Source organism: Lycium barbarum, chromosome 7 (assembly GCF_019175385.1).
Source record: "Lycium barbarum isolate Lr01 chromosome 7, ASM1917538v2, whole genome shotgun sequence".
Taxonomy (NCBI): domain Eukaryota; kingdom Viridiplantae; phylum Streptophyta; class Magnoliopsida; order Solanales; family Solanaceae; genus Lycium; species Lycium barbarum.
This window is the reverse complement of record NC_083343.1, coordinates 2,796,494-2,821,102: the sequence shown is the minus strand read 5'-3', so window position 1 is coordinate 2,821,102 and position 24,609 is coordinate 2,796,494. Positions and strand designations below refer to the sequence as shown.

At 33.7% G+C, this 24,609-nt stretch overlaps 1 protein-coding gene, 3 non-coding genes and 1 pseudogene across 4 annotated transcripts; all 5 read left to right on the top strand.

Moving 5' to 3' along the window:
* The first annotated feature begins 1,144 nt into the window (after positions 1-1,144).
* Positions 1,145-1,253, top strand: LOC132604694 (U6 spliceosomal RNA; annotated as a pseudogene).
* A 2,511-nt stretch (positions 1,254-3,764) lies between these two features.
* Positions 3,765-3,867, top strand: LOC132604679 (U6 spliceosomal RNA). Its single transcript, XR_009568793.1, has one exon. It is a non-coding gene; the product is annotated as a U6 spliceosomal RNA (small nuclear RNA).
* Positions 3,868-4,745: 878 nt separating this feature from the next.
* Positions 4,746-4,847, top strand: LOC132604690 (U6 spliceosomal RNA). Its single transcript, XR_009568803.1, has one exon. It is a non-coding gene; the product is annotated as a U6 spliceosomal RNA (small nuclear RNA).
* A 2,399-nt stretch (positions 4,848-7,246) lies between these two features.
* Positions 7,247-7,349, top strand: LOC132604682 (U6 spliceosomal RNA). The gene has a single exon (XR_009568796.1). It is a non-coding gene; the product is annotated as a U6 spliceosomal RNA (small nuclear RNA).
* Positions 7,350-20,385: 13,036 nt separating this feature from the next.
* LOC132602907 (heptahelical transmembrane protein 2-like) lies at positions 20,386-24,596 on the top strand. The gene is made up of 4 exons (XM_060315716.1): positions 20,386-20,772; positions 21,800-21,895; positions 21,986-22,046; positions 23,472-24,596. The coding sequence occupies exons 1-4, from the start codon at positions 20,501-20,503 to the stop codon at positions 24,153-24,155; spliced, it is 1,113 nt and encodes a 370-aa protein (XP_060171699.1). The 5' UTR covers positions 20,386-20,500; the 3' UTR covers positions 24,156-24,596.
* The last annotated feature ends 13 nt before the right edge of the window (positions 24,597-24,609 follow it).

Below are 24,609 nucleotides of genomic sequence, written 5' to 3'. Positions count from 1 at the left end.
TAGTATACATATTATTCCATGTATACAGTAGACCCATGTATACATAAAATTGTATACATATTATGTCAGTGTACATAAAATTAGTATACATATTATTCCATGTATACAATAGACCCATGCGTATACTAATTTTATGTATACATATTATTCCATATGTATCTATTGGTTTGTATACACGTATGTACATTAGTATAATGAATAATATACATAATGAGTTCTACACAAATTAAGGTATAAAGGAAAGGTATGAAGTTAAAGACAACTTTTATTGATATGAAAAAATTTCAATGATGCTGCAAAAACATGAAATAAGGAAAACAAAATATTTGATTTCCTAATTTTAGGGATATCTAACATGAAATAAAGGGAAAAAATAATTAGACTATTTTAACTAATACTTACTCCAAAGAAAAAGGAAAAACATGAATAACTAGATCCCTAGTTTTAGGAATATCCAGTAACCAAATAAGAAAAAAAAAATTGAATCCTAATTTTAAGGATACAATAACGTGAAATAAGAAAGGCATTCTCCCTATTTTGCTCAGGCAAAATATACGGATGAAACATTTTGGCCACGTTGTGCCTATTTTTTTAGGCTTAAATTTTGCTAAACACTTTTGGGTTAAAAGTATGCCAATCTTATGTAAGAGCCTGTTTGGATGGACTTATGCCTATAAGCTGTTTGCAGCTTATAAGCTAAAAAAATAAGTTGGGGTAGTCTAACTTATTTTTTTTGGCTTATAAGCTATTTTCAGCTTATAAGCTGCTTTAGATAAGCTAAGTCAAATGGGCCCAATTATTTTTTTGAGCTTATTTTAAGCACAAAATGACTTTAAGCTGGCCAGTCAAACACTCAAAAAAGTTGAAAACAGCTTATAAGCAACTTATAAGTCAATCCCAACGGGCTCTAAGTCTTTTACTTACATGTCAATTCCCCAGATTTTATGGGATAAGGTATTGCCATCCAATAGTAGCCCATTTCGTAATGGGCTTTTTTTTTTTTTTAGAAAAAAGAAGCCTCAACTAAACAAGAAAAGAAGCTTTCTGGTTCTATTTCAACGAGGCCCCTAACTAGATAGTCCCACATCGACCAAAAGCTGAAACTCTCTACAGTTTATATAGCAAAACCTTAACACATGAGTTTGTCCCTTCGGGGACATCTGATAAAATTGGAATGATACAGAGAAGATTAGCATGGTCCCTGTGCAAGGATGACACGCACAAATAAATTGAGAAAATGGTCTGAATGTTTTGACAATTAAATCCGCCTTTTTTGGTCTGCCCTTTCTTTTAAAGTTGTATTTTTTTTATTTGCATTCTCCATTTGGGTAAAATTTGGCATCCAGATTTAAAGTAGATTACTCGAAAGGGTTGTTTGGCGGCGCATGTTATCATCGCGTGCCCTCACCTCTAAAGGTGTAATGTAGGCGGTCTACTCTGATATGAGTACTAGTGCCTGATTTTATGGCTTGAACTCGTGACCTATAGTTAATGAAAATAATTTTATCATTGCTCTATGATGCATCCTGCGTTCACACGATAAAAGTAGTTTTACTGGGTTTTTTTTTCTACGAAGAGCTCTCATTTCACATATATTGTTAGTATGAAAATAGTTACCAATTGAAACAATTTCAGAAATATGTGAACATGAACAATAGTTAATTCCCAAGATATTCCCTTATTGGCTCAAGGAAAGAGAGATGAAAGATAGCTTGGGAAGTACAAGGCTGTTTCTCTGTTGAACGCTCATATACATCTTTTCTTTACATTTAATTCCCGAGATGATCATCTAAATTTATGGAATTGCCTCCAAATATCATTTTATTTCTTTTAGGATAACAAAATCACTCATCTATCACAATTTTCCTCAAAATATGTTAAACATCTCAAAAGTCTTCTTTTTTCCTAGTTGGCATGCCACGTCATTAATTTTTTTAATAATAGACATATTTAACTCATCAAACCCATTTAACCAAACTCATATTTTATACCTAATCAAATATGATCCAGTTTATTTTTTCAATTTAAAAAAGTCACGTGGCTTATTATGATTGGCCGCATATATTATTTAATTTAAAAATTAAATCCACTCATTTTTTAAATCCAAATTCACTGACCCGTTTCTTTTTAACCTAAATTTTAATTAGATATAATTTTTTCCTTTACTAGATAGTTACTTTGTTTCTTCTTCTTTCGTTTCCAAGCATACAGTAATTATTAGTATAAGATTTTTTGTTCCAATGCGATAGAAGATGTATATACTTAATTATGTGTACCCAAATAGTAGTTACTACTTTGTTTCTTGTTCTTTTTTTTCTAAATGTATAGGCTACCGTAATTATAGTAAAAGATTATTATTTTTTCAATGCAATAGAAAATGTACGAAAAAACTGCCAAATTTTGTGTGTAATTTCAACAATCTTTTTAACAAATATCTATCAGATTAAATGGCTAAGAGGGTTTTGGAAAAAATATGATATTTAAAAATATTTGAAATTAAATAGAAAGATAAAATTATTTAAATTCAAATATAAATTTGAAGGTAATATATTTGAATTGAGATAAAAGAATCTTAATTTGAAAAAGCGGCTTAATAGAAAGTATGGTTTAATTCAATTGCTTTTTAATTGGGTCATATTTGATTGAGTATTAAATATGAATTTGATTAAATGAGTTTGATGAGTTTAATAGGTATATTATTCAAACAATTGACTTCAATGACATGGCATGCTAACTAGGAGAGAAGGAGGCTTTTGAGGTTTTTGGTATATTTTGAGAAAAATAGTGATAGTTGAGTGATTTTGTTGTTCTAAAAGAAATAAAAGTGATATTTGAAGTCAATTCCCTAAACTTGGGTGATCATTTAGGGAATTAACTCTATTTGATTTTACTAATTCATCTCATCATCCTTCTACCTTTAAACCAAAGTTCGGGTTCAAGTTCTAAAAATAAAAATTAAATTGATGACTCTTATTAGCGTCCCACATTGGTGTGGGGTGCATTAATTTGCTTTCTTTAATGATGTTGGACAATCTTTACCTTATGAGGTAGTTTTATGAGGTTTAGATCACCTATTTTCAAAATTATTGTAATTTCTGTAGATTAACAGAGTGTTTGGATTGACTTTTTGCAAGTAGCTTATAAGCAGCGGCAGAGCCAGGAGTTTTACTAAGGGGGTTCAAAAATATAAAAGAGTAACAAACGAGGAAGCCAAGGGGGTTCAACATATACTATTTATACATAAAAAAATACTTTTAACCTTGTGTATATATGGTAATTTTTTGCCGAAGGGGGTTCGGGTGAACACCCTGACCACCACTTGGCTCCGCCCTTGCTTATAAGCTAAAAGTCATAAGTTGGGAAGACCCAATTTTTGAATTTTGGCTTATTTTTCTACTTTTTTGGTCTAAAAGTAAGTATTTAAAAATACTTTTTATCTTTTTCAAATATTACAAAAAAATAAAATAGAGCTTAAAAGTCAATAAGCACTTCAAATAAGTCAATCCAAACGCCCACTAAAAGTGGTTTGTAAAGCTACAAAGTGTGTTTTCCTACTAGCCCAAGTTTTTCATGCTGGTATAGTCCACAAGCAGCCCATTTCGTAATGGGCGTTTTTTTTTTTTTTTTTTAAAGGAAGCATCAACTAAACAAGAAAAGAAGCTTTCTGGTTCTATTTCAACGAAACGCCTAACTAGATAGTCCCACATCGACTAAAAGCTGAAACTCTCTTTCGTTTATATGGCAAAACCTTAACACATGTGTTTGTCCCTTTGGGGACATCCGATAAAATTGGAACGATACAGAGAAGATTAGCATGGCCCCTGCGCAAGGATGACACGCACAAATCGAGAAATGGTCCAAATTTTTTTGTGGTTTATACAGACCAAATTCAAGTGTTATACGGTGTTGGAAATTGATCTTCTATGTATAATCTAAAAAATAATGAAGGCATGAAGGCTTTGTTATTTTTCAGTCTTAGCTGCACACAGAAGTTCCATGCATGCAAACTGCTAATGATGCACCATTTCATTTATTTTCGTGCGATTATGCTGATTCTGTTCATTTTTGCAGTTACATGCATGTATCTTTAGTACCGTAGCTTCATCAGATATTAGGTTTTTTTTTTTTTTTTTTTTTGTGTGTGTGTGTGTGTGTGAGAGAGAGAGAGAGAGAGAGACTAATCTAATGTAGCAGTGTTTCCATGAATGATATATCTTGATTGTCTTTAAGCACTGAAACTATTAATAGACGCGAAGGCGGATATATAATTTAATTCTATGGGTTCAGTAAAGTCGAATCAACTCAACGTTTGTAAGATTTTCAAACTTCAAATAGCTAGCTAATTACTTTCTGTATGTTTTAATTTCTAATTTAATGGCTCAAAAAAAGTTCTTAAATATTGTACAATTAAAATTTTATATTTTTCACATAGATCGTGCTAAGTATTTTGGGATAAACGCACGTTCCCTGAGACAAGTATAATTAAAAGGGGAAAAGGAAAAAGAAATATAATGCTAGAAAATGAATGCAAAATTGGAAGAACTGGGCAGATTTTATGGACTAAGTTAATGTCATCCAACAGTAGCCCATTTTGTAATGGGCTTTTGAAACAAGTCTCAACTAAACAAGAAAAGAAGAGGCTTTCCAGTTCTATTCCAATGAGTTCCCCTAACTAGATAGTCCCACATCGACTAAAAACTGAAACTTTCTTCATTTCATATAGTGAAACCTTGACACCTTGGTCTGTCCCTTTGGGGACATCTGGTAAAATTGGAACGATACAGAAAAGATTAGCATGGCCTTGCGCAAGGATGACACGCACAAATCAAGAAATGGTCTAAATATTTTTGATAATCCAATCCGCCATTTTTTTTTATCGCTGCTTATCCCTTTAAAGTTTTTTTATTTTTATTTCTGCTTCTCTGAAGTTTTTTTTTTCTTAATCACATTCTCCATTTAGGTAAAATTTAGCATGCAAATTTAGAGTAGATTACTAAAAAGGGACGCCCGGCGGACGAATCATGTCGTGTTCACGACTTTACATAGGTTCCAGTAAGGGCCGCACGTATAATATAGGCGGTTTATCCTGATATAAGTATTAATATTTGATTTCATGGCTTGAACTCGTGACTTATAAGTCACGCGGAAATAATTTTATCATTGCTCCACGATGCATCCCGAGTTCACGCGGTGAAATCAGTTCTATTGTTTTTTTTTTTTTTCTAAGAAGGCTCTCACTTCACATATTGTTATTATCAAAATACTTACCAGCTGAAACAATCTAGAATATTCCCTTATTAGCTCAACGAAAGAGAAATATGAAAGATAGCTTGGGAAGTACAAGTGACAAAATTTGAATTGTTGATGGAACTGAGGTTGCTACTGGCTAGAAAGTTCAAGTGGATTTTCTGTTAGTAAAGCACAAGGCTTTTTTTTTTTCATCCGATTTTCAGTATTTTCTTTGTGGCCCGAAAGTAGGATTTGTTCTGGAAAATCTCCCACTTTGGAGGGTAAATGCTCCTTATTCCATTCCAGAGCTCGAATCCAAGTCCTTACACCACAAACTTTGGTGATAACGATAAGGCTTTAGCTCTACAGTGTTCTGTTGAACTTTCATTAATTAATCCATCTCACCATACCTCCACCTTTAAACAAAAATTCAGAATGGAAAAATTCCTAGTAAGGAGCCACTTCTTCCCTTACTTAGGCATACGGGGTGAATTCAGATTAGTCGAGCCATTGAGTTTAGATCTTTTCTTTACATTTGATTGTATTACTCCATCGCACCATCTCTAGATTTATATTAGAAATGGTCCAAATTTGTTTGACAATCCAATCCGCCATTTTTTTTTATCTCTGCTTCTCCCTTTGAAGTTTTTTATTTTTATTTCTGCTTCTCTAAAGTTTTTTTTCTTAATCACATTCTTCATTTGGGTAAAATTTAGCATGCAAATTTAGAGTAGATTACTAAAAAGGGACACCCAACGGACGAATCATGTCGTGTTCACGACTTCACATAGGTTCCAGTAAGGGCCGCACATATAATATAGGCGGTTTATCTTGACGTAAGTATTAATATTTGATTTCATGGCTTGAACTCGTGACTTATAAGTCATGTGGAAATAATTTTATCATTACTCCACGATGCATCCCGCGTTCACGCGGTGAAATCAGTTCTACTGATTTTTTTTTTCTAAGAAGGCTCTCACTTCACATATTGTTATTATCAAAATACTTACCAGCTGAAAAAATTTAGAATATTCCCTTATTAGCTCAACGAAAGAGAAATATGAAAGATAGCTTGGGAATTACAAGTGACAAAATTTGAATTGTTGATGGAACTGAGGTTGCTACTGGCTAGAAAGTTCAAGTGGATTTTCTGTTAGTAAAGCACAAGGCTTTTTTTTTCATCATCTGGTTTTCAGTATTTTCTTTGTGGCCCGAAATTAGGATTTGTTTTGGAAAATCTCCCACTTTGGAGGGTAAATGCTCCTTATTCCATTCTAGAGCTCGAATCCAAGTCCTTACACCACAAACTTTGGTGATAACGATAAGGCTTTAGCTCTGCAGTGTTCTGTTGAACTGACATATAGATCTTTTCTTTACCTTTAATTCATTAATTAATCCATCTCACCATACCTCTACCTTTAAACAAAATTCAGAATGGACAAATTCCTAGTGAGGAGCCACTTCTTCCCTTACTTAGGCATACGAGGTGAATTCAGATTTGTCGAGCCATTGAGTTTATATCTTTTCTTTACATTTGATTGTATTACTCCATCACACCATCTCTCTAGATTTATATTGGATTTAGAACCCAGTTATTATCACGTGAGCTCGTCATTTTAAAATTCAAAACTTATAAAAGTTTAAATTCTGACTTTGCAACTTAATATATATGTAACATATATTAAAAAATATTAAATTCACGTGCATTTATAAGTCATAAGCTAGATGAGCCTTTGTACCTAATTGAAAAGGAAAAAATAAAAAGGAAATATAGTGCTTGAAAATGAATTGGTTTGGTAAAGCTACAACTTACAACTGGAGATTTTATGGGCTAAGGTTTTGTCATCTAACGGCAGCCCATTCCATAATGGGCTTTTGAGAGAAGCCTCAACTATAAACAAGAAAAGAAGAGGCTTTCTGGTTCTATTCCAACGAGGCACCTAACTAGATAGTCCCATATCGACCAAAACCTGAAACTCTCTTCAGTTTATATAGAGAAACCTTAACCACTGCGTTTGTCCCTTTGGGGACATCCGATAAAATTGGAACGATACAGAGAAGATTAGCATGGCCCCTGTGCAAGGATGACACGCACAAATCGAGAAATGGTCCAAATTTTTTTGACAATTAAATACCCCCATTTTTTTTTCCTGTGTTTATGGTCACAATGTTTCTCTTTTTCTCCATTCCACATTTTTTATCTGGGCTCTCCATTTGAAGGCGTTATGGTTTATACAGACCAAAGGGTTATATGGTGTTGGAAATTAATCTTCTGTTTATATTCTCAAAATTAATGAAAGCATAAAGGCTTTGTTATTTACCAGTATTAGCTGCAAACATAAAACCCCATGCATGCAACTGCTAATGATGCACCAATATTTCATTTGATGACATTTCAATTCTTTTCGTACGACTATGCTGAATTCTGTTCATTTTTTACAGTGAGTACATATGTCATTTTAGTACCCTAGCTTCATTAGGTATTAAGTTGTTTATTTTTTGTGTGACTAATCTAAGGTAGCTGTGATTGCATGAATGGTATATCTTGATTGTCTTTAATGTACTGAAACTAGTAATAGATAATCAATGGATCAAGGTATAACTTGTGTGAGTTAAGTGTACGTCACAAATTTGAATGTTATCGTAAACAAAAGCCTGGTATTTAAGTGCGCCATTGACCCTCGAGAATTTCCCGATTGTTAGAAGAAAAAAAAAAGGATCAAGGTTATAACTGCATATAATGCTCTATTTCTTAAATAGGGTAAAACTTGGCAATGGTTGATGGAACTGAAGTTGCTATACTGGCCAGAAAGATCAAGTGGATTTTCTGTTAGTAAAGGACAAAGCTTTATTTCGTTTTTTTTTTTGTTTTTTGGTTTCTCACCTCATGTTTGGTATCCGCTTTGGGATCGGATTAATTTGAGTCGGAAATAGGCCCAGTTCAGTGGGTAAAAATCTCCCTAACAATTCCGTTCCATTCCCAACAGTCGAACCCAAACTTCTGATTGAGGATGGAGAGTACTTAGACATTCCAACACAATCTTTGATCAAATCTTTTCTTTACATTTGGTTCTTTTAGTCCATGGCACCAATCACCATCCCTCCACTTTAAACAAAGGTTTGGGTTCGAGTCCTAAAAACATAGAAACCCCTAGTAATTAGGAGTTGCTTAATTCTCCTATTACATAGTCTTACGTGCATGGTGAATTTAAATTAATCGAGCCAGTGAATTTAGATCTTTACATCTGATCTTATTAATCCATCGCATCATTCCTCTACCTTTAAACAAAGGTTTAGATCTGAATCCTAAAAATGGAGTAACTCCTAGTAAGGACCGTTTCCTCCTTTACTACTCCAACATGGTCACATTAGTCGAGCCAGTAAATTTTAATACCAGATGCATGAACAAAAAAAATTATAGGACGTGCCAATTCTAACCTATTCAATTGGTAGTTGATCGAGTTTTGTAAAAATAATATAATCTAATAAAGAACTATATCCCTGAGATTTTGCTCTGAGCTAGGTTTAGATTCCATCAACCATTTTCTTAACTTAGGAATCTTGCAGCTTTCTAAGTAATTTATTCTACTTCCTCAGTCTTAAATATTATGGTATTTATTTTCATCTTTGGAATCTCTTGATACTCAATGTTGATGCTAAAAATAGAAATACCAGTAGGTAAATTTAACCTTTTTTACTCCAGACAATTTGGCACGCCCAAGTACCCAACACTCAACTACACATTACTTTTGTCAAACGAATTTTTAGAGTGAAACAAATGGGTTGTTTACAAAGTTGATTTACGTAAATTTATTTTTTAGGTCATCATTTAGATTTTGTCGCGCAAATATAACTTTTCGAATAAGTTATAATCGGGTCTAATGTTTACTCATATATTGCTCTACTTTTCAAAGAAAACATTAGACTGTCTTCTAATATTTATAATAACTTACAAATATTTTAGACCGTTATCTGATACTTTCTCATAAGACTTTTAATTTGCTAAAAATGATCTTTAGACTTCATTTATCTTATTATATGTTGTTATTATTGTTTATTATTATTGTTCTCTTAACACCTTTTCTTGAGCCGAGGGTCTATCGGAAATAGCCTCTCTACGTCCCAAGATAAGGATAAGGTCTGCGTATGCTCTACTCTCCCCTTACGCCACTTGGTAGAATTATACGGGGTATGTTGTTGTTGTTTATCTAAAGAGTCCATCAACAGGATTAAACAGAGGATATAACCAAACAGTTGTCCCAACTCCCAAAAAGGGACAGCCGACGAAAAATTTCATGTTTACAAAATTTTGCCACCATCCTTTCTCTTGGATTGTGGACCTGGTTACTAGTGGAGTAGGGAGTTCTGATAGTAAGAGGAGGAAAAAAGGCAAAGCATGTAATAGTTGGAATTAAATATGCGATCTAAAGTAAATTTTGAGTCAAATTTGCCACAACGATAGAAATTTACTCTATGTTAAGGATATTCAATAGTTTATATATAAAAATTTCTATTTTTACCCAATTTGTATTGTATAACTTTTCAACTAAAAAGATCTAATAAGACATCCTTCTATAAGATATATCATCCTACATTAATTGCTTTGCCAAAAAGTTTGCACACAAACATACACACATATAATAGATTGATACTGCTTAAAAACTAATGTAAATTAAAGTAATTAATATCAATTTAGAACAAGAAGTAAATCATTAGAACCATTATAGTTTCAGATCTAAACTTACATAAAAGTTGATCTACATTTAGATAATACTCCCTCCGTTTCATAATAAGTAGCGTTTTTATCTTTTCATTTTGTTTCAAAATAAGTGGTGTTTCACTAAATTAAGAAGACATTAATTTTTTTTCTTCCAATTTTACCCTTATTTAACTAAGTAGAGTTTTACATAACCAACTAACCAAGAAACCATTAAAGAGTAGTATTTCTTTTTCAAGCCATTTAATAAGGATAAGTTAGTAAAAACACCTCTTATTTTCTAAAAATAAGTAATTTTCTTAAGGGGTATGCCCAAAGTAAAAAGACCACTTATATTATGAATCTTAAGTAGTTGCAATAATAGATCGACACTTTGTACCAAACAATCCATTTCATGTATCTAATTTCTACTTCCTCCGTTTACTTTTACTTGTCCACTATTCTAAAAATAGATTTCACTTTTACTTGTCACTTTTAGCATATCAAGACAAGACGATTTAATTTTTCCTGTTTTACCCATAGCATTAAGTACTCACTTCAAATTATTTTTCAAATCCAATAAAAATATGCACCAATTAATATGGGTACATTGGTAAATTATGCACTTCATTTATTATTTCTTAAGAGATGTTGATAGTAAAAGTGGATAAGTAAAAGTTAACAGAGGGAGTACTATCAGTTCTATAGCCATTCTTGTCGATCTGTTTGTAGCTTGTGTTCCTGTCAGGCTCCTTGGATTAGTTAATTATTCACAAGTGATATTAAAGCTTTTAACATTAGAGTTTTTTCAGGTGATTGGATTGGCATTTATGACCACAAATTTGAGTAGTTTAACTTTTTAAATCAACTTTACTTCATATAACATGTGATTGCCGTAAATGAGTTATAACATTTGGCACTTCATATATACACCTGTATTATAGTCAAACTCTTGTTGTGAACTTGAAGTTCCCACATCGCTCGCACACGGGATTGTGTGCGTGCTTATAAGCAGGGCCTGAAGCCTTTACTTATAGACGCGTTTTAAAGCCGTGAGGTGCGTCAAAGCGGACAATATCTACAAGCTGTTTATAACACGTTATCAGCACGATGCTCGCGATGGGAGGGTGTGTTGTGAACTTGAAGTTCCCACATCGCTCGCACACGGGATTGTGTGCGTGCTTATAAGCAGGGCCTGAAGCCTTTACTTATAGACGCGTTTTAAAGCCGTGAGGTGCGTCAAAGCGGACAATATCTACAAGCTGTTTATAACACGTTATCAGCACGATGCTCGCGATGGGAGGGTGTGTTGTGAACTTGAAGTTCCCACATCGCTCGCACACGGGATTGCGTGCGTGCTTATAAGCAGGGCCTGAAGCCTTTACTTATAGACGCGTTTTAAAGCCGTGAGGTGCGCCAAAGCGGACAATATCTACAAGCTGTTTATAACACGTTATCAGTACGATGCTCGTGATGGGAGGGTGTGTTGTGAACTTGAAGTTCCCACATCGCTCGCACACGGGATTGTGTGCGTGCTTATAAGCAGGGCCTGAAGCCTTTACTTGTAGACGCGTTTTAAAGTCGTGAGGTGCGCCAAAGCGGACAATATCTACAAGCTACCTTCGAGGCTTGTAAAGTATTTGCTCGAGATGACAGAGTCTCGTGCTGATAACGTGTTATAAAATGCTTGTAGATATTGTCCGCTTTGGCGCACCTCACGGCTTTAAAACGCGTCTAAAAGTAAAGGCTTCAGGCCCAGCTTATAAGCACGCACACAATCCCGTGTGCGAGCGATGTGGGAACTTCAAATTCACAACACACCCTCCCATCGCGAGCATCGTGCTGATAACGTGTTATAAAATAAAACTATGAAGTAAATACACAGAAGAAATATGTAGAGAGAATATGCAGAGAGATATCAAATTATATTACTTCTGCTCTTTCAACATTGCATCTGTGCATCCTATTTATAGGAGCAACATACAAAGGAGATATTTTGGGATATTTCTAACTTAATGGATATTCACTAATTTGGGATATTTGTAACACTCCCCCTTGGATGTCCATTAATAGATGATGTACCTCGTTAAAACTTTATTAAAAAAAAACCCTGTGGGAAAAAGTCCTAATGAAGGAAAAAGAGTGCACATATCTAGAAATACGCTTTGAGAGCTGCCTCATTAAAAACCTTACCAAGAAAACCCAATGGGACAAAACTTGGTTAAGGAAAAAAGAGTACAACGCGTATTTCACTCCCCCTGACGAAGACCAAGATTCAGATGTCGGAGTCTTCGCATTCCAATCTTGAACATCATCTTCTCAAGAGTTGAAGTTGGCAAAGATTTAGTGAACAAATCTGCAGGATTGTCACTTGAACGGATTTGTTGCATATCAATATCACCATTCTTCTGGAGATCATGTGTGAAAAATAACTTTGGTGAAATGTGCTTTGTTCTATCTCCTTTTATGAAACCTCCTTTTAATTGAGCTATGCATGCATCATTATTTTCATATAATACTGTGGGTATTTTTGTATCACACTTCAAGCCACATCTTTCTCTGATGAAATGTATCACTGATCTCAACCACACACATTCTCTACTTGCTTCATGAATAGCGATTATCTCAGCATGATTTGAAGAAGTAGCAACAATGGACTGCTTGGTCGATCGCCATGATATAGCAGTACCTCCGCATGTAAACAGATAGCCCGTTTAAGATCGAGCTTTATGTGGATCAGATAAATAACCTGCATCTGCATAACCAACAAGATATGTACTACCTTTGTTAGTATAAAACAGACCCATATCGCTAGTTCCCTTCAGATATCGCAATATATGCTTAATCCCGTTCCAATGCCTCCGTGTAGGAGAAGAGCTATATCTTGCTAGCAAATTAACAGAAAATGCTATGTCAGGTCTTGTAGCATTAGCAAGATACATAAGTGCACCTATTGCACTAAGATATGGTACTTCAGGACCAAGTAGCTCTTCGTTTTCTTCCTGAGGTCGGAACGGATCTTTGCTCACTTCAAGTGAGCGAACAACCATATGAGTACTTAAAGAATGCGCATTGTCCATGTAAAACCGATTTAAAACTTTCTCAGTATAGGCAGATTGATGGATAAAGATCCCTTTTGCGAAATGTTCAATTTGCAGACCAAGACAGAGTTTTGTCTTTCCGAGATTTTTCATCTCAAATTCTTTCTTCAAATATTCAATCGCCTTTTGGAGCTCTTCTGGAGTTCCAATGAGGTTTATGTCATCAACATAAACATCAAGTATAATGAACCCTGATTTTGTTTTCTTAATAAAAACACATGGACAAATGACATCATTTATATATCCTTCATTTATCAAGTACTCACTTAGGCGATTATACCACATACACCCTTATTGTTTTAAACCATATAATGATCTTTGTAATCTGATTGAATACATTTCCCGAGACTTTAAACCAAATGCTTCAGGAATTTTCATATAAATTTCATTATCAAGTGAACCATAAAGATAAGTTGTAACCACATCCATAAGATGTATTTCAAGGGTTTCATAGACAGCTAAACCCATGAGGTATCGAAATGTTATAGCATCCATAACTGGTGAATATGTTTCTTCATAGTCGACGTCGGGTCTTTGAGAGAATCCTTGTGCAACAAGGCGTGCTTTGTATCGCACAATTTCATTTCTCTCATTTCTTTTCCGTACAAAGACCCATTTGTGACCAACTGGTTTTACACCATTAGGCGTTTGGACTACAGGTCCAAAAACCTCACGTTTAGCAAGTGAATTCAATTCTGATTGAATTACTTCTTGCCATTTTGGCCAATCATATCTTCGTCGACATTCTCCGACAGATTGAGGTTCCTGATCCTTACTGCCTTTTATAATATTTAGTGCAACATTATATGCAAAAACACTATTCACCATAATTTTCGAACGATATAGTTCTTCACTCACTGAAGTCTCGGGTTTGCTGATTTCTTCAGGAATATCAGAATTAATCAGATCTTGAATCTCTTCATGAGATCCTTTCATAGTGTCATTCTGATCATTGTTTGTATTTCTTTTTCTTGGATTTTTATCCTTGGAGCCCAATGGCCTACCACGCTTCAGGCGTGGATGAGATTCAGAGGCTATGACACTAGTAGATTGTCCCTATGGAACATCAATTCGAATAGGCACATTCTCTGCAAGGATATGCGACTTAGTTATTCTTTTCAAATCAGTAAATCCGTCTGGCATTTGATTTGCTATTTTCTGTAAGTGGATGATCTTCTGGATCGCCTGCTCACATATAGGGGTACGTGGATCAAAATGAGATAGTGATGGAACTCTCCACACAATTTCTCTTTTTATTTCTTTTCTTTCTCCCCCTAATTGTGGAAAATTTGTTTCATCAAATTGACAATCTGCAAATCGGGCAGTGAATAAATCTCCCGTCAATGGCTCAAGATAGCGAATAATGGAGGGTGATTCAAACCCAACATATATTCCTAACCTTCTTTGGGGGCCCATCTTAGTGCGTTGTGGTGGTGCTACAGGCACATATACAGCACAGCCAAAGATTCGGAGATGAGCAATATTTGGTTCATGACCAAATACTAATTGTGACGGGGAGTATTTATTATAATGAGTCGGTCTAAGACGAACAAGAGATGCTGCATGTAAAATAGCATGACCCCAGACGGTTGTAGGCAACCGTGTTTTCATAAGTAATGGTCTTGCTATCAATTGCACACGCTTAATAAATGATTCAGCAAGGCCATTTTGGGTATGAACATGTGCTACAGGATGTTCAACCTTTATCCCAACTGATAAACAATAATCATCAAAAGCTTGGGATGTAAATTCTCTAGCATTATCAAGACGTATAGCCTTTATACGATAATCTGGGAAGTGTGCCCTTAAGCGTATTATTTGTGCCAATAATTTCGTAAACGCCAGGTTGCGAGACGATATGAGGCACACATGAGACCATCTCGAAGACGCATCTATTAGAACCATAAAATATCTGAATGACCCACAAGATGGGTGAATATGTCCACATATATCCCCATGTATACGATCTAGAAAAGCAGGGGATTCAATGTCAACTTTCATTGGTGATGGCTTGGTTATCAATTTTCCCTGATGACAAGCGACACATGAAAATTCACTACTTTCAAGAATCTTCAGGTTCTTAAGTGGATGCCCTTTAGAATTTTCAATAATTCGTCTCATCATTATTGATCCAGGATGACCCATTCGGTCATGCCAAAGCACAAAAGTTCCTGAATCGTTAAACTTCTGGTTTACGATTGAGTGTGCTTCCATTGTACTAATTTCTGCATAGTACAGGCCAGAAGACAAAGTTGGTAATTTCTCCAAAACATATTTTTTTTGGCCGGAGACATTCTTTGTAATGATAAGATATTCATCATTTGTTTCATTTAATGTCTCAACGTGATACCCATTACGGCGGATATCTTTGAAACTCAACAAGTTTCTTGGGGATCTAGAAGAGAATAATGCATCTTCTATAACAAGTTTCTTCCCCTTAGGTAGAAATATATTAGCTCTTCCGGAGCCCTTAATTAATTTCGAATTGCCAGAAATTGTATTAATATTTCCCCTTTTTCTACGCAAGTGAGAAAAATATTTCTCATCTTTGAATATAGCATGCGTTGTTCCACTATCAATCACACAAATATCTTCATGATTGGTCATTGATCCAAATAATATTTGAGGATTTTCCATATATTCTTCAAAACGAAAGAATAGGCAAAGTAAACATCGAAGTAGATATTTTGATTAGACAAAGTATTACACACACTTTATTACATATATATGGAAACATAACCACAATAGCTAATACAAATGACATGTATGAAATATCTAAGTTAATACAGAGTCATCACCGATCAGATGATCTATTTTCCCTTCAGGGAGTTCAAAGAAATCTGCCACATCTAGATGCATGGGCTCAACATTATCTTCAGAAATAAAATTTGCTTCGGCATCATTTTCTGCCCTTTTGAGGGAGGCTTGATATAGCTCAACAAGGTGCTTTGGCGTACGACAGGTACGTGACCAGTGCCCTTTTCCTCCACATCGGAAGCAATTATTTTCTGAATTTTTCTTTTGCACAACTTCATGCTTTTCATCCTTCCTTTTACACTGCTGGTGGTGAAGGGTATTATATGGTGCAAAACGAGAATCATGATTAAAATTCCTTCCTCGACCACGACCATGACCACGACTGGGGCCACGACCTCTTCCACGCCTAGAATGGCGAAAATTTGCCTCATTCACTTCAGGGAATGGGGCAGTACCAGTGGGGCAGTACCAGTGGGTCAGCTTTCATGATTTTTCATCAGTAATTCATTATGTTGTTCAACCACTAGAAGATGTGAGATTAGATCAGAATATTTCTTGAACTTCATCTCTCGGTATTGCTGCTGCAGGAGCATACTCGAGGCAGGAAAAGTGGAGAATGTTTTCTCCAGCATATCATCATCAGTAATATTTTCACCACATAATTTCAGTTGAGAAATAATTTTAAACATTGTAGAATTATATGCCTTAACAGATTTAAAATCTTGGAACCTTAAATGGAGCCAATCAAAACGTGCTTGTGGAAGTATGGCCATCTTCAGGTGATCATATCTATCTTTCAGGTCATTCCACAGCGTAAGAGGATTTTTAACCGTCAGATATTCCATTTTTAAATTCTCATCAAGATGATGGCGGAGGAATATCATTGCCTTAGCACGGTTTTGGTTTGATGCCTCATTTTTATCTTTGATGGTGTCTTCCAGACCCATCGCATTAAGGTGAATCTCGGCATCAAGAATCCACGACATATAGCTATTGTCGGATATATCTAAGGCTACAAATTCACGTCTAGAAAGATTTGCCATTAGTAATGGAAAACAAAGAAATCAATACCTTCGAGGCTTGTAAAGTATTTGCTCGAGATGACAGAGTCTCGTGCTGATAACGTGTTATAAAATGCTTGTAGATATTGTCCGCTTTGGCGCACCTCACGGCTTTAAAACGCGTCTAAAAGTAAAGGCTTCAGGCCCAGCTTATAAGCACGCACACAATCCCGTGTGCGAGCGATGTGGGAACTTCAAGTTCACAACACACCCTCCCATCGCGAGCATCGTGCTGATAACGTGTTATAAACAACTTGTAGATATTGTCCGCTTTGGCGCACCTCATGGCTTTAAAACGCGTCTAAAAGTAAAGGCTTCATGCCCAGCTTATAAGCACGCACACAATCCCGTGTGCGAGCGATGTGGGAACTTCAAGTTCACAACAACTCTCAATATCTTCTCTATGATTTTTTTTTCTAATATTATCAGTATATAATATGGTAGCTACTACTCTTTTCTTTCAGACTGCTTTCTCATGATTTTTTCCTCCACTTTTATTAGTTTCATTTTCATACTGCTTTGAACAACTTGTTCTTATCTGACTTTTTTTCATCATATTTTCTCTTGAGCCGAGGGTATTTCGGAAACAACCTCCCTACCTTCCGAGGTAGGAGTAAGGTCTGCGTACACTTTATCCTCCCCAGATCCCACATGTGGAGTTTACCTAGGTATGTTGTTATTGTGGTTGTATTATCTAACATACTGTACCATATACCTTACCATTTTTTCTGGTTATTAATCAATTTTATAAGATATTAGTTACTTGCAATTACTTTTTAACTATCAGGATTTTTTCTATTTTTTGGGCTCGAACCCAAAATCTGTGATTAAGGTTGAAAGAATCTTATTCATCTCACCACAATCATTAGTGGTCTTACCAATTTTAGTTGATAAACAACAGAGCTCGAATAAGAAATAACGGTATTAAAAAAAAAAAAAAACTAAAATGTAGTAGCCTATAATCAAATCTATGACTTAAAACATTTTTTGAATCTCCTTTGCTGCTACACTAAAAGTTTCCCTTATCTTAACTGAATCCAATAGTCAACATGACATAAAATTTTAAAATAAAATTTCACTTATATACGCATTCAGTTGACCAACCTTGGCTAACTTCTGTTATTGATCTCTTGTCGACTACGTTATAACTGGTTTTTTAAAGTTAAATTTAGATTTCTATTTTCTTCTGAATCAACTTTATATTTCTATTCTTTTTCGTTTGTTTCTGTATATTTACTTTTATCCTAACCAATTTGTCTTTATGGTGTAATATTACGTAATTTTCTTTCACTTATTAGATTGGCCATAGGTGGCTTAAATGCCAGGCTAAGGTAGTTGTCTTGTTTGGGATTACAAAGCAACATAATTATGATTGTTGCTTTTAAATAACATAATTTATTGCTTCAATTTTTTTAGAGTGATCATTGTTTTACTTCTCTTAGAAAATAGAAATTTGGGTGTTTATGAACGTGACGCCTAATCATAAAATGAATCTTCTCCCACTTGAAACAACAGTATATTTGCTTAACAAGATTTTAATAAAAAAATGATTAGAAGATTTTAGAGCAAATTGTTATGAAAAAATGAGAGATTTTTTATTTATAACCCGGGAACTATATTTTGTTAAACTTAAGCATTTTTAAGTATATTTCTTTTCTTATTCTGAACTGCACCATCAAATATTGTGGTGGATGGTAAGTATTCCTCTATTCTTAATTACCAAAAGTCTTGGGTGTGAGTTCTGAAAATAAAGCTGTCTTCGATAGGGAGCGTTTTATCTCTCAAAGAGTGTGTATGTGTCCCTCCAGAGAGATAAATCGCAAACGGACTTTATTTTCTAAATTATATTTGTTATGTGAGACATGAAAAACAATAAGGTGGAAACTAATAAGTGTTGAAAATTAAGTCTAGCTTCTTAAATAATAATAATACCGTATAAAATAGGAGAGAAGTGTATTACTTCCAATTATGCTCTAAGGAATCTCATAATATGCTCCAACGAATCTTAAGCAAAAGTCAGCAGAGCACTTTTTTTTTAATTAACTAGTAAAATTCAATTAATGTCCATACTCAAACAAATATTATTCAAGAAAACAAAAAAAATGCGTTATATATTTTTATTTAACCATTCAATATTCAAAATAACTAACTCAATTAATTTGAATTCGTACTGGGTAGGGGGCGAAGGCCACTCAGATGGTTTAATATTCCTTATCGAAAAATTCTGCATTTTCTGACTCGATCCTGAAATTTTCTATTAACGGTAAAAGGATTTCAACCATTTATGCATTGATCCATTTTTTAAGATTTAGCCATGACTATTTAAATCATTTGCATGTGGATCCACCAACTTCGTTTTACCAAGAATATTCAAAATAAACACATCACTCAAATTCCATTTCTCACCTTCCCTCAGCTTAAAATTTTCATTTTTTGAATATGGCTCACACCAAAATGAACCACCATTTTTTTTAACTCACAAAATAAACCAAAATAGAATCATTGGAATTTTTTAAAGTTTTCTTATATAAATGATTTTGTCTTAACTTAAAATATTGAAAGATATATAGTATTGTTGCCCATAATCTTGTACGCACGACCCCCGAGTTTCTTTCCTCTTATCTTACGTGATTCAAATAATTAAGAATTAATGACAATATGCCCATAAACCGTGTTCCTTTGAATTGTAAATACTTAAAATTTAGTTAAATAACTTGAAAGATACACAGAGGAATTTTAATAAGAAATGGTGACACTTAATTAAGGATACACTTAAATTAACTTTTTTTTGGATTTAAGTTATACACACACTGACAATATAGAAATACTTATATCATCAGTTAATTTAACGTGTTATAACAAATTAGGCATCATTTTTATCGGGTTGTAAATTATTGTTTATAATAGAGATTTACATATAAGTACCTTATAAATGAACTGATCTATGGTGTTTTTTTTACAATGACAACACCTAAAACTTAAACGCAGACTTTGTTTATATCTATTTTTATATTATTGTAAATCAAGACCTGAATTAGTAAATTTACTTCCAACAAACCACGTCCCTCTTTTATTACTCCTTCTGTCCCAATTTATGTGATACAGTTTAAATTTCGAGAGTCAAACTTCTTTATTTGACCGTGAAGTCACACAAACAATCTTTAAGTTCTTTGAAAAATAATTTACATATTTAGAGGTACGTTGTTGTTGTAGAAACTACTTAAACAGAATTATAAGTCACAATAATTAACAATTTAAAATATTTAAAGGGCATAAGAATAAATCGTGGTGTACAATGAAGTTTTTGTCATTGCTGATTCTTTTGAGATTTAATTAACAATTTTAAATATTTAAAAGGGCATACGAATAAATCACGATCAAAATAAAGAAGTTTGACACTCGAAATTCAAATGGTAAACACCGGGAAAAATTAAACAAATACAATTGAACTAATCAAAAATCACTTTAAAAAGTAATAATAATTAGAGGCTTCACGTCATTTGCTACTATAAATATTCCTATGCCACAGCTAGCTTTCAATAACTTCACATCATTTCATTACTACTACAAAATAAAATAAAGATAGCATTTCTTTTCATTACACAAATATTCATTCATTCATTCAAAGTTTTCCGGCGAACATTCGCCGGAAAAAAATGAAACGAAGAGGAAAGAAGAATGTTTTGAGACATAGAGATGGTGAACGAGTTGATTCAACAGATCAAGAAAATAATATAATTACTAGAAAAAATCATGATGATCAAGAATTATTATTGGATAGAAGAAATAAATTGGTGAAATATGAAGCATTACCTGAATATCTTCAGGATAATGAATTTATAAGAGATTATTATCGTTGTGAATGGCCTTTGAAGGATATTGTTCTTAGCTTGTTTTCATGGCACAATGAGACACTCAATATTTGGACGTAAGTTTTTTTTTTTTTTTTTTTTTTTGGCATTTTGAGATTCAAATACTCTCTCAGTCTCAATTTATGTATAACTTTTAGATTTCAAGGTTCAATTTTTTTTTTGGCCATAATTTCATATTTTTTGCATTTATAAAAAAAAATGACTTTTTCTGTTTTTGGCAACTTTTTAATTCCAAAATTTTTCACTTGACATGTTTAACATCACAAAATTTAAAAATATTTTGGTATATTTTATATATCTTTAATTTAAGACAAGTGAATGGCTTTGAAGGCTATTTGCTCTCAGATGATTTTCATGGCACAATGAAACACTCAATATTTGGACGTAAGGAAACAAATTTTTGGTATTTTGAGATTGAATTTTTTTTTTTTTTTTTTTTTCTGATTTGTTTGGATTCTTTTTGGGAAAAACCATGCTCTATGTTTAATGGGAGAAAATGTTTACGTCACGTAGTCATATTTTGAATTTGTTATCCTATTTAGCCCATATTTTTTTTCCTGATTTGTTTAGATTTGTGGGAAAATTACGCTCTATGTCTACAGGGACAAAAATTTACGCCACGTAGCCCGTATTTTGAGTTTATTACCTGGTTTAGCCCATATTTGTATATAAACACCTTTCATACACTATTATACACTTTACTTTTCACATAGGTATAAGTATAACTGTTGTATTCCCTCCGTCCCAATTTATGTGGCACAGTTGGAATTTCGAGAAACAACCAAGTTTTTCTTTGACTGAAATTTCTTTATATGCCCTTTAAATATTTTAAGTTGCTAGCTAATTCTTGTGATTTATAGTAATTTTTACACAGTTTCCAAATATATAAATTTTATTTCAGAAAAACTTAAAGCTCCTATGTCTGAATTCACGGAGTTTGAATCTCGAAATTTTAACTGTGCCACATTTGGGACGGGGGACTATAATAATGTATAAACTCAAAATATGGTTACGTGGAGTAATATTTTATGTTGGGCTGTATATTTTTGAAAATTTCCTTTTTTTTTTTTTTTTTTTTGTTAGGCATTTGGGAGGATTTGTGATATTTGTGACGTTGACGGTGATGAGCTTAACGGAGAAGACAACAACAGTGGAGAATTTGTTTGCTGGCGTATTTAGGTCAGTTGAAGTAATTTTGAGACTGTTTGTGTCTATTTTTGTAATTTTGCTTGTTTAAAATGGATTATTAATTAAATAATGATAATACAGAACGACAGGTCATGGACAGTGGATGAATATGAAGAAAAATGGCTCAGCTGATTCTTTTCCGGTGAGTTTTCCGTTCAGTAAAAATTTATTCGCACCCGATATTTACAGTGTCAATAGATGCATGATATGTGTTCACATAATACTTAATGATGATTACTTAATTATACTTCGACGTCCCAATTTCTATGACCCTTTGTTTTTTGGTAAGTATAAAAAGAACGACACACTATATTTAGCAATAATTTAACTTTAAATTTACCTTTTTAACTTTAAATTTACCTTTTTATCCTAATTAAATGATTTTAAAACAAATTTCTATAATTTGTTTTAGATGACAAATTTCAAAAGTCTTCATTTATTTTTAAACTGCATGTCTGGTCAAAAACCTCCATATAAAATTGGACGGAGGGGGCACTATATTATCTTACTAAATAATTTAATTATAATAAACTTATAGAGTATAATTTGACGTGAACACACAGGTAAGAATAAATATTTAACTTTTATTTTCTATGTACAAAGCTCGAAAAGTTAGGAGGGTTGTAGGTCTCACGGTTTATTAGGATCTTTTATTACTAAGAAATGATATTTTATCACTCCATATTTTCCATTTTACGTGGTAATTTAAAAAAAAATTGTTTTAAATAGAATGATTTTCCCTTCGTTTTACTTTATAATGTTGCCACATAAATTGGAACATGGGGCAATACATTGGGAAAATAACATGTCTATTTGGAGAAAATATTTACCTGAAATAACCCATATTTCTAATATTATCTGAAATAGCTCTTTTATACATTATTATACACTTTTATACAAGGTTTATACATTGTCTAAGTAAGCGTATAATGTTGTATATCGTATGTATAAACATTGTTGCAAAAAAAAAGTTGGTTATACGGATGTAAATTAAAAATATAGCTACATGGATGTAATATTTTATGCTGGATTTTATATTATTGAAATTATCCCTAGTATGTTTCTATATTCAAAAAAATTAACTCTAACTTCCTTATTTTACCCTTAACACATGATTTCATAATCACATAAGTGTTTATTTTAGACCACAAATTCTCAAAAATAAACATTCTTCAATTTTATATTTAGTCAAACACCTTTAAATAACATAAGGTGAAGAATCTACATTTTGTTGCAATTTTTAAGTGATTAGCGCCAGAGTAATTTAGGAGTTCTTTGAGCTGTATCTCACATGCACTCGGTTTGTTTTTTATATTGTTGTCTATTTTAGTATCTCTTTACAATTGAGTTTCATTTTGTTTAGGATAAAATGGATGCAAATGGGATTTCTTTAATATTTGTTGAAACTTAGTGATTTTTCGACATATCTATGCACATGTTTATGTTACGTGTCGAAAATACTAAATTCAATTGAACACATAAAATCCGCCTCTGCTTTTAGCTTATCCGACGATTTTGAGCTGCAAAACAAGAACAACATCTCATATAGCTTGATCTTTGATTGCAGGATTCTTATGCTAGGCAGATGTCAAATCCATCATTTCTAGACATAAATGGAGATGGTTATGAAGTTGCTATTTGGCCTTGGTTTATTTTCTTAGGAGGAGCTATGTGTTGTTTGATTTTCAGCACTCTTTCCCACCTATTTGCTTGTCACTCACTTAGATATAACCTCTTCTTCTGGAGACTAGATTATGCTGGCATTTCACTCATGATAGTCTGTTCTTTCTTTTGCCCCATTTACTATATCTTCTGTAATCAACCATACTGGTGTCTCTTTTACCTATCCACCATTACTATATTTGGTGTACTTGCCATTATCACCCTCCTCTCCCCGGCTCTCTCCTCCGGTCGTTTTAGGTCCTTTAGGGCTACTCTCTTTCTTGCTATGGGTTTCTCAGGACTGATCCCAGCTACACATGCACTTTTCCTCCACTTTGGTCATCCACAAGTACTTGTGGCTCTAGGGTATGAGATAATCATGGGGATTTTGTATGCTATCGGAGCGGTATTTTACATGACAAGATTTCCAGAAAGATGCAAACCTGGTGCATTTGACCTTGTAGGACACAGCCATCAAATCTTCCATGCATTCGTCGTTGCAGCAGCACTTGTGCATTGTGTTGCTTCCCTCCTTATTATGGATTGGCGACGAGGATGGCCACCCTGCAATGCAGGTACGCTCGGGTAGACATGGCTGCAAAGGGGATTGAAACTTCAACATTCTTCTTATACAATTAGGAGTTAGGTTAATGCTTGTACTCCAGCATTTGTACATAATAATTTTTGTACCTTGTGATGTTATTGGAAGTTTCAATTACCCATTATTCCATTGATTCTTTTGAAGTGTCTAAATCCATGAGATGAAGTTCAGGTTTACAGATTTATCACTTATTATCTTCTCAAACTCTTGAGAGGGAGCCTTGGAGCAATGGTAACGTTGTCTCTTTGTGACCTATGAACGCAGGATGCTTCAGGGCTGCCCTTTTAACTCTATAGAGGAGTGAGAGATTATAAGCTCAAGGACAGCATTGGATTATGAAAATCATACTTGATTATGTAAACACTAGATTATCACATAATTCATAAAAAATGACTAGCTTCAAGGAAGCAACAATTAGATGTTACCTCTAAAATGGCCGCTC

Bases quoted from the DNA above. Each gene is read 5' to 3' on its own strand.
- LOC132602907 (XM_060315716.1), top strand. From the start codon at position 20,501: ATGAAACGAAGAGGAAAGAAGAATGTTTTGAGACATAGAGATGGTGAA. The intron at 21,896-21,985 runs GTCAGTTGAAGT...ATGATAATACAG, and splicing joins TTGTTTGCTGGCGTATTTAG to AACGACAGGTCATGGACAGT. The intron at 22,047-23,471 runs GTGAGTTTTCCG...CTTTGATTGCAG, and splicing joins GCTCAGCTGATTCTTTTCCG to GATTCTTATGCTAGGCAGAT.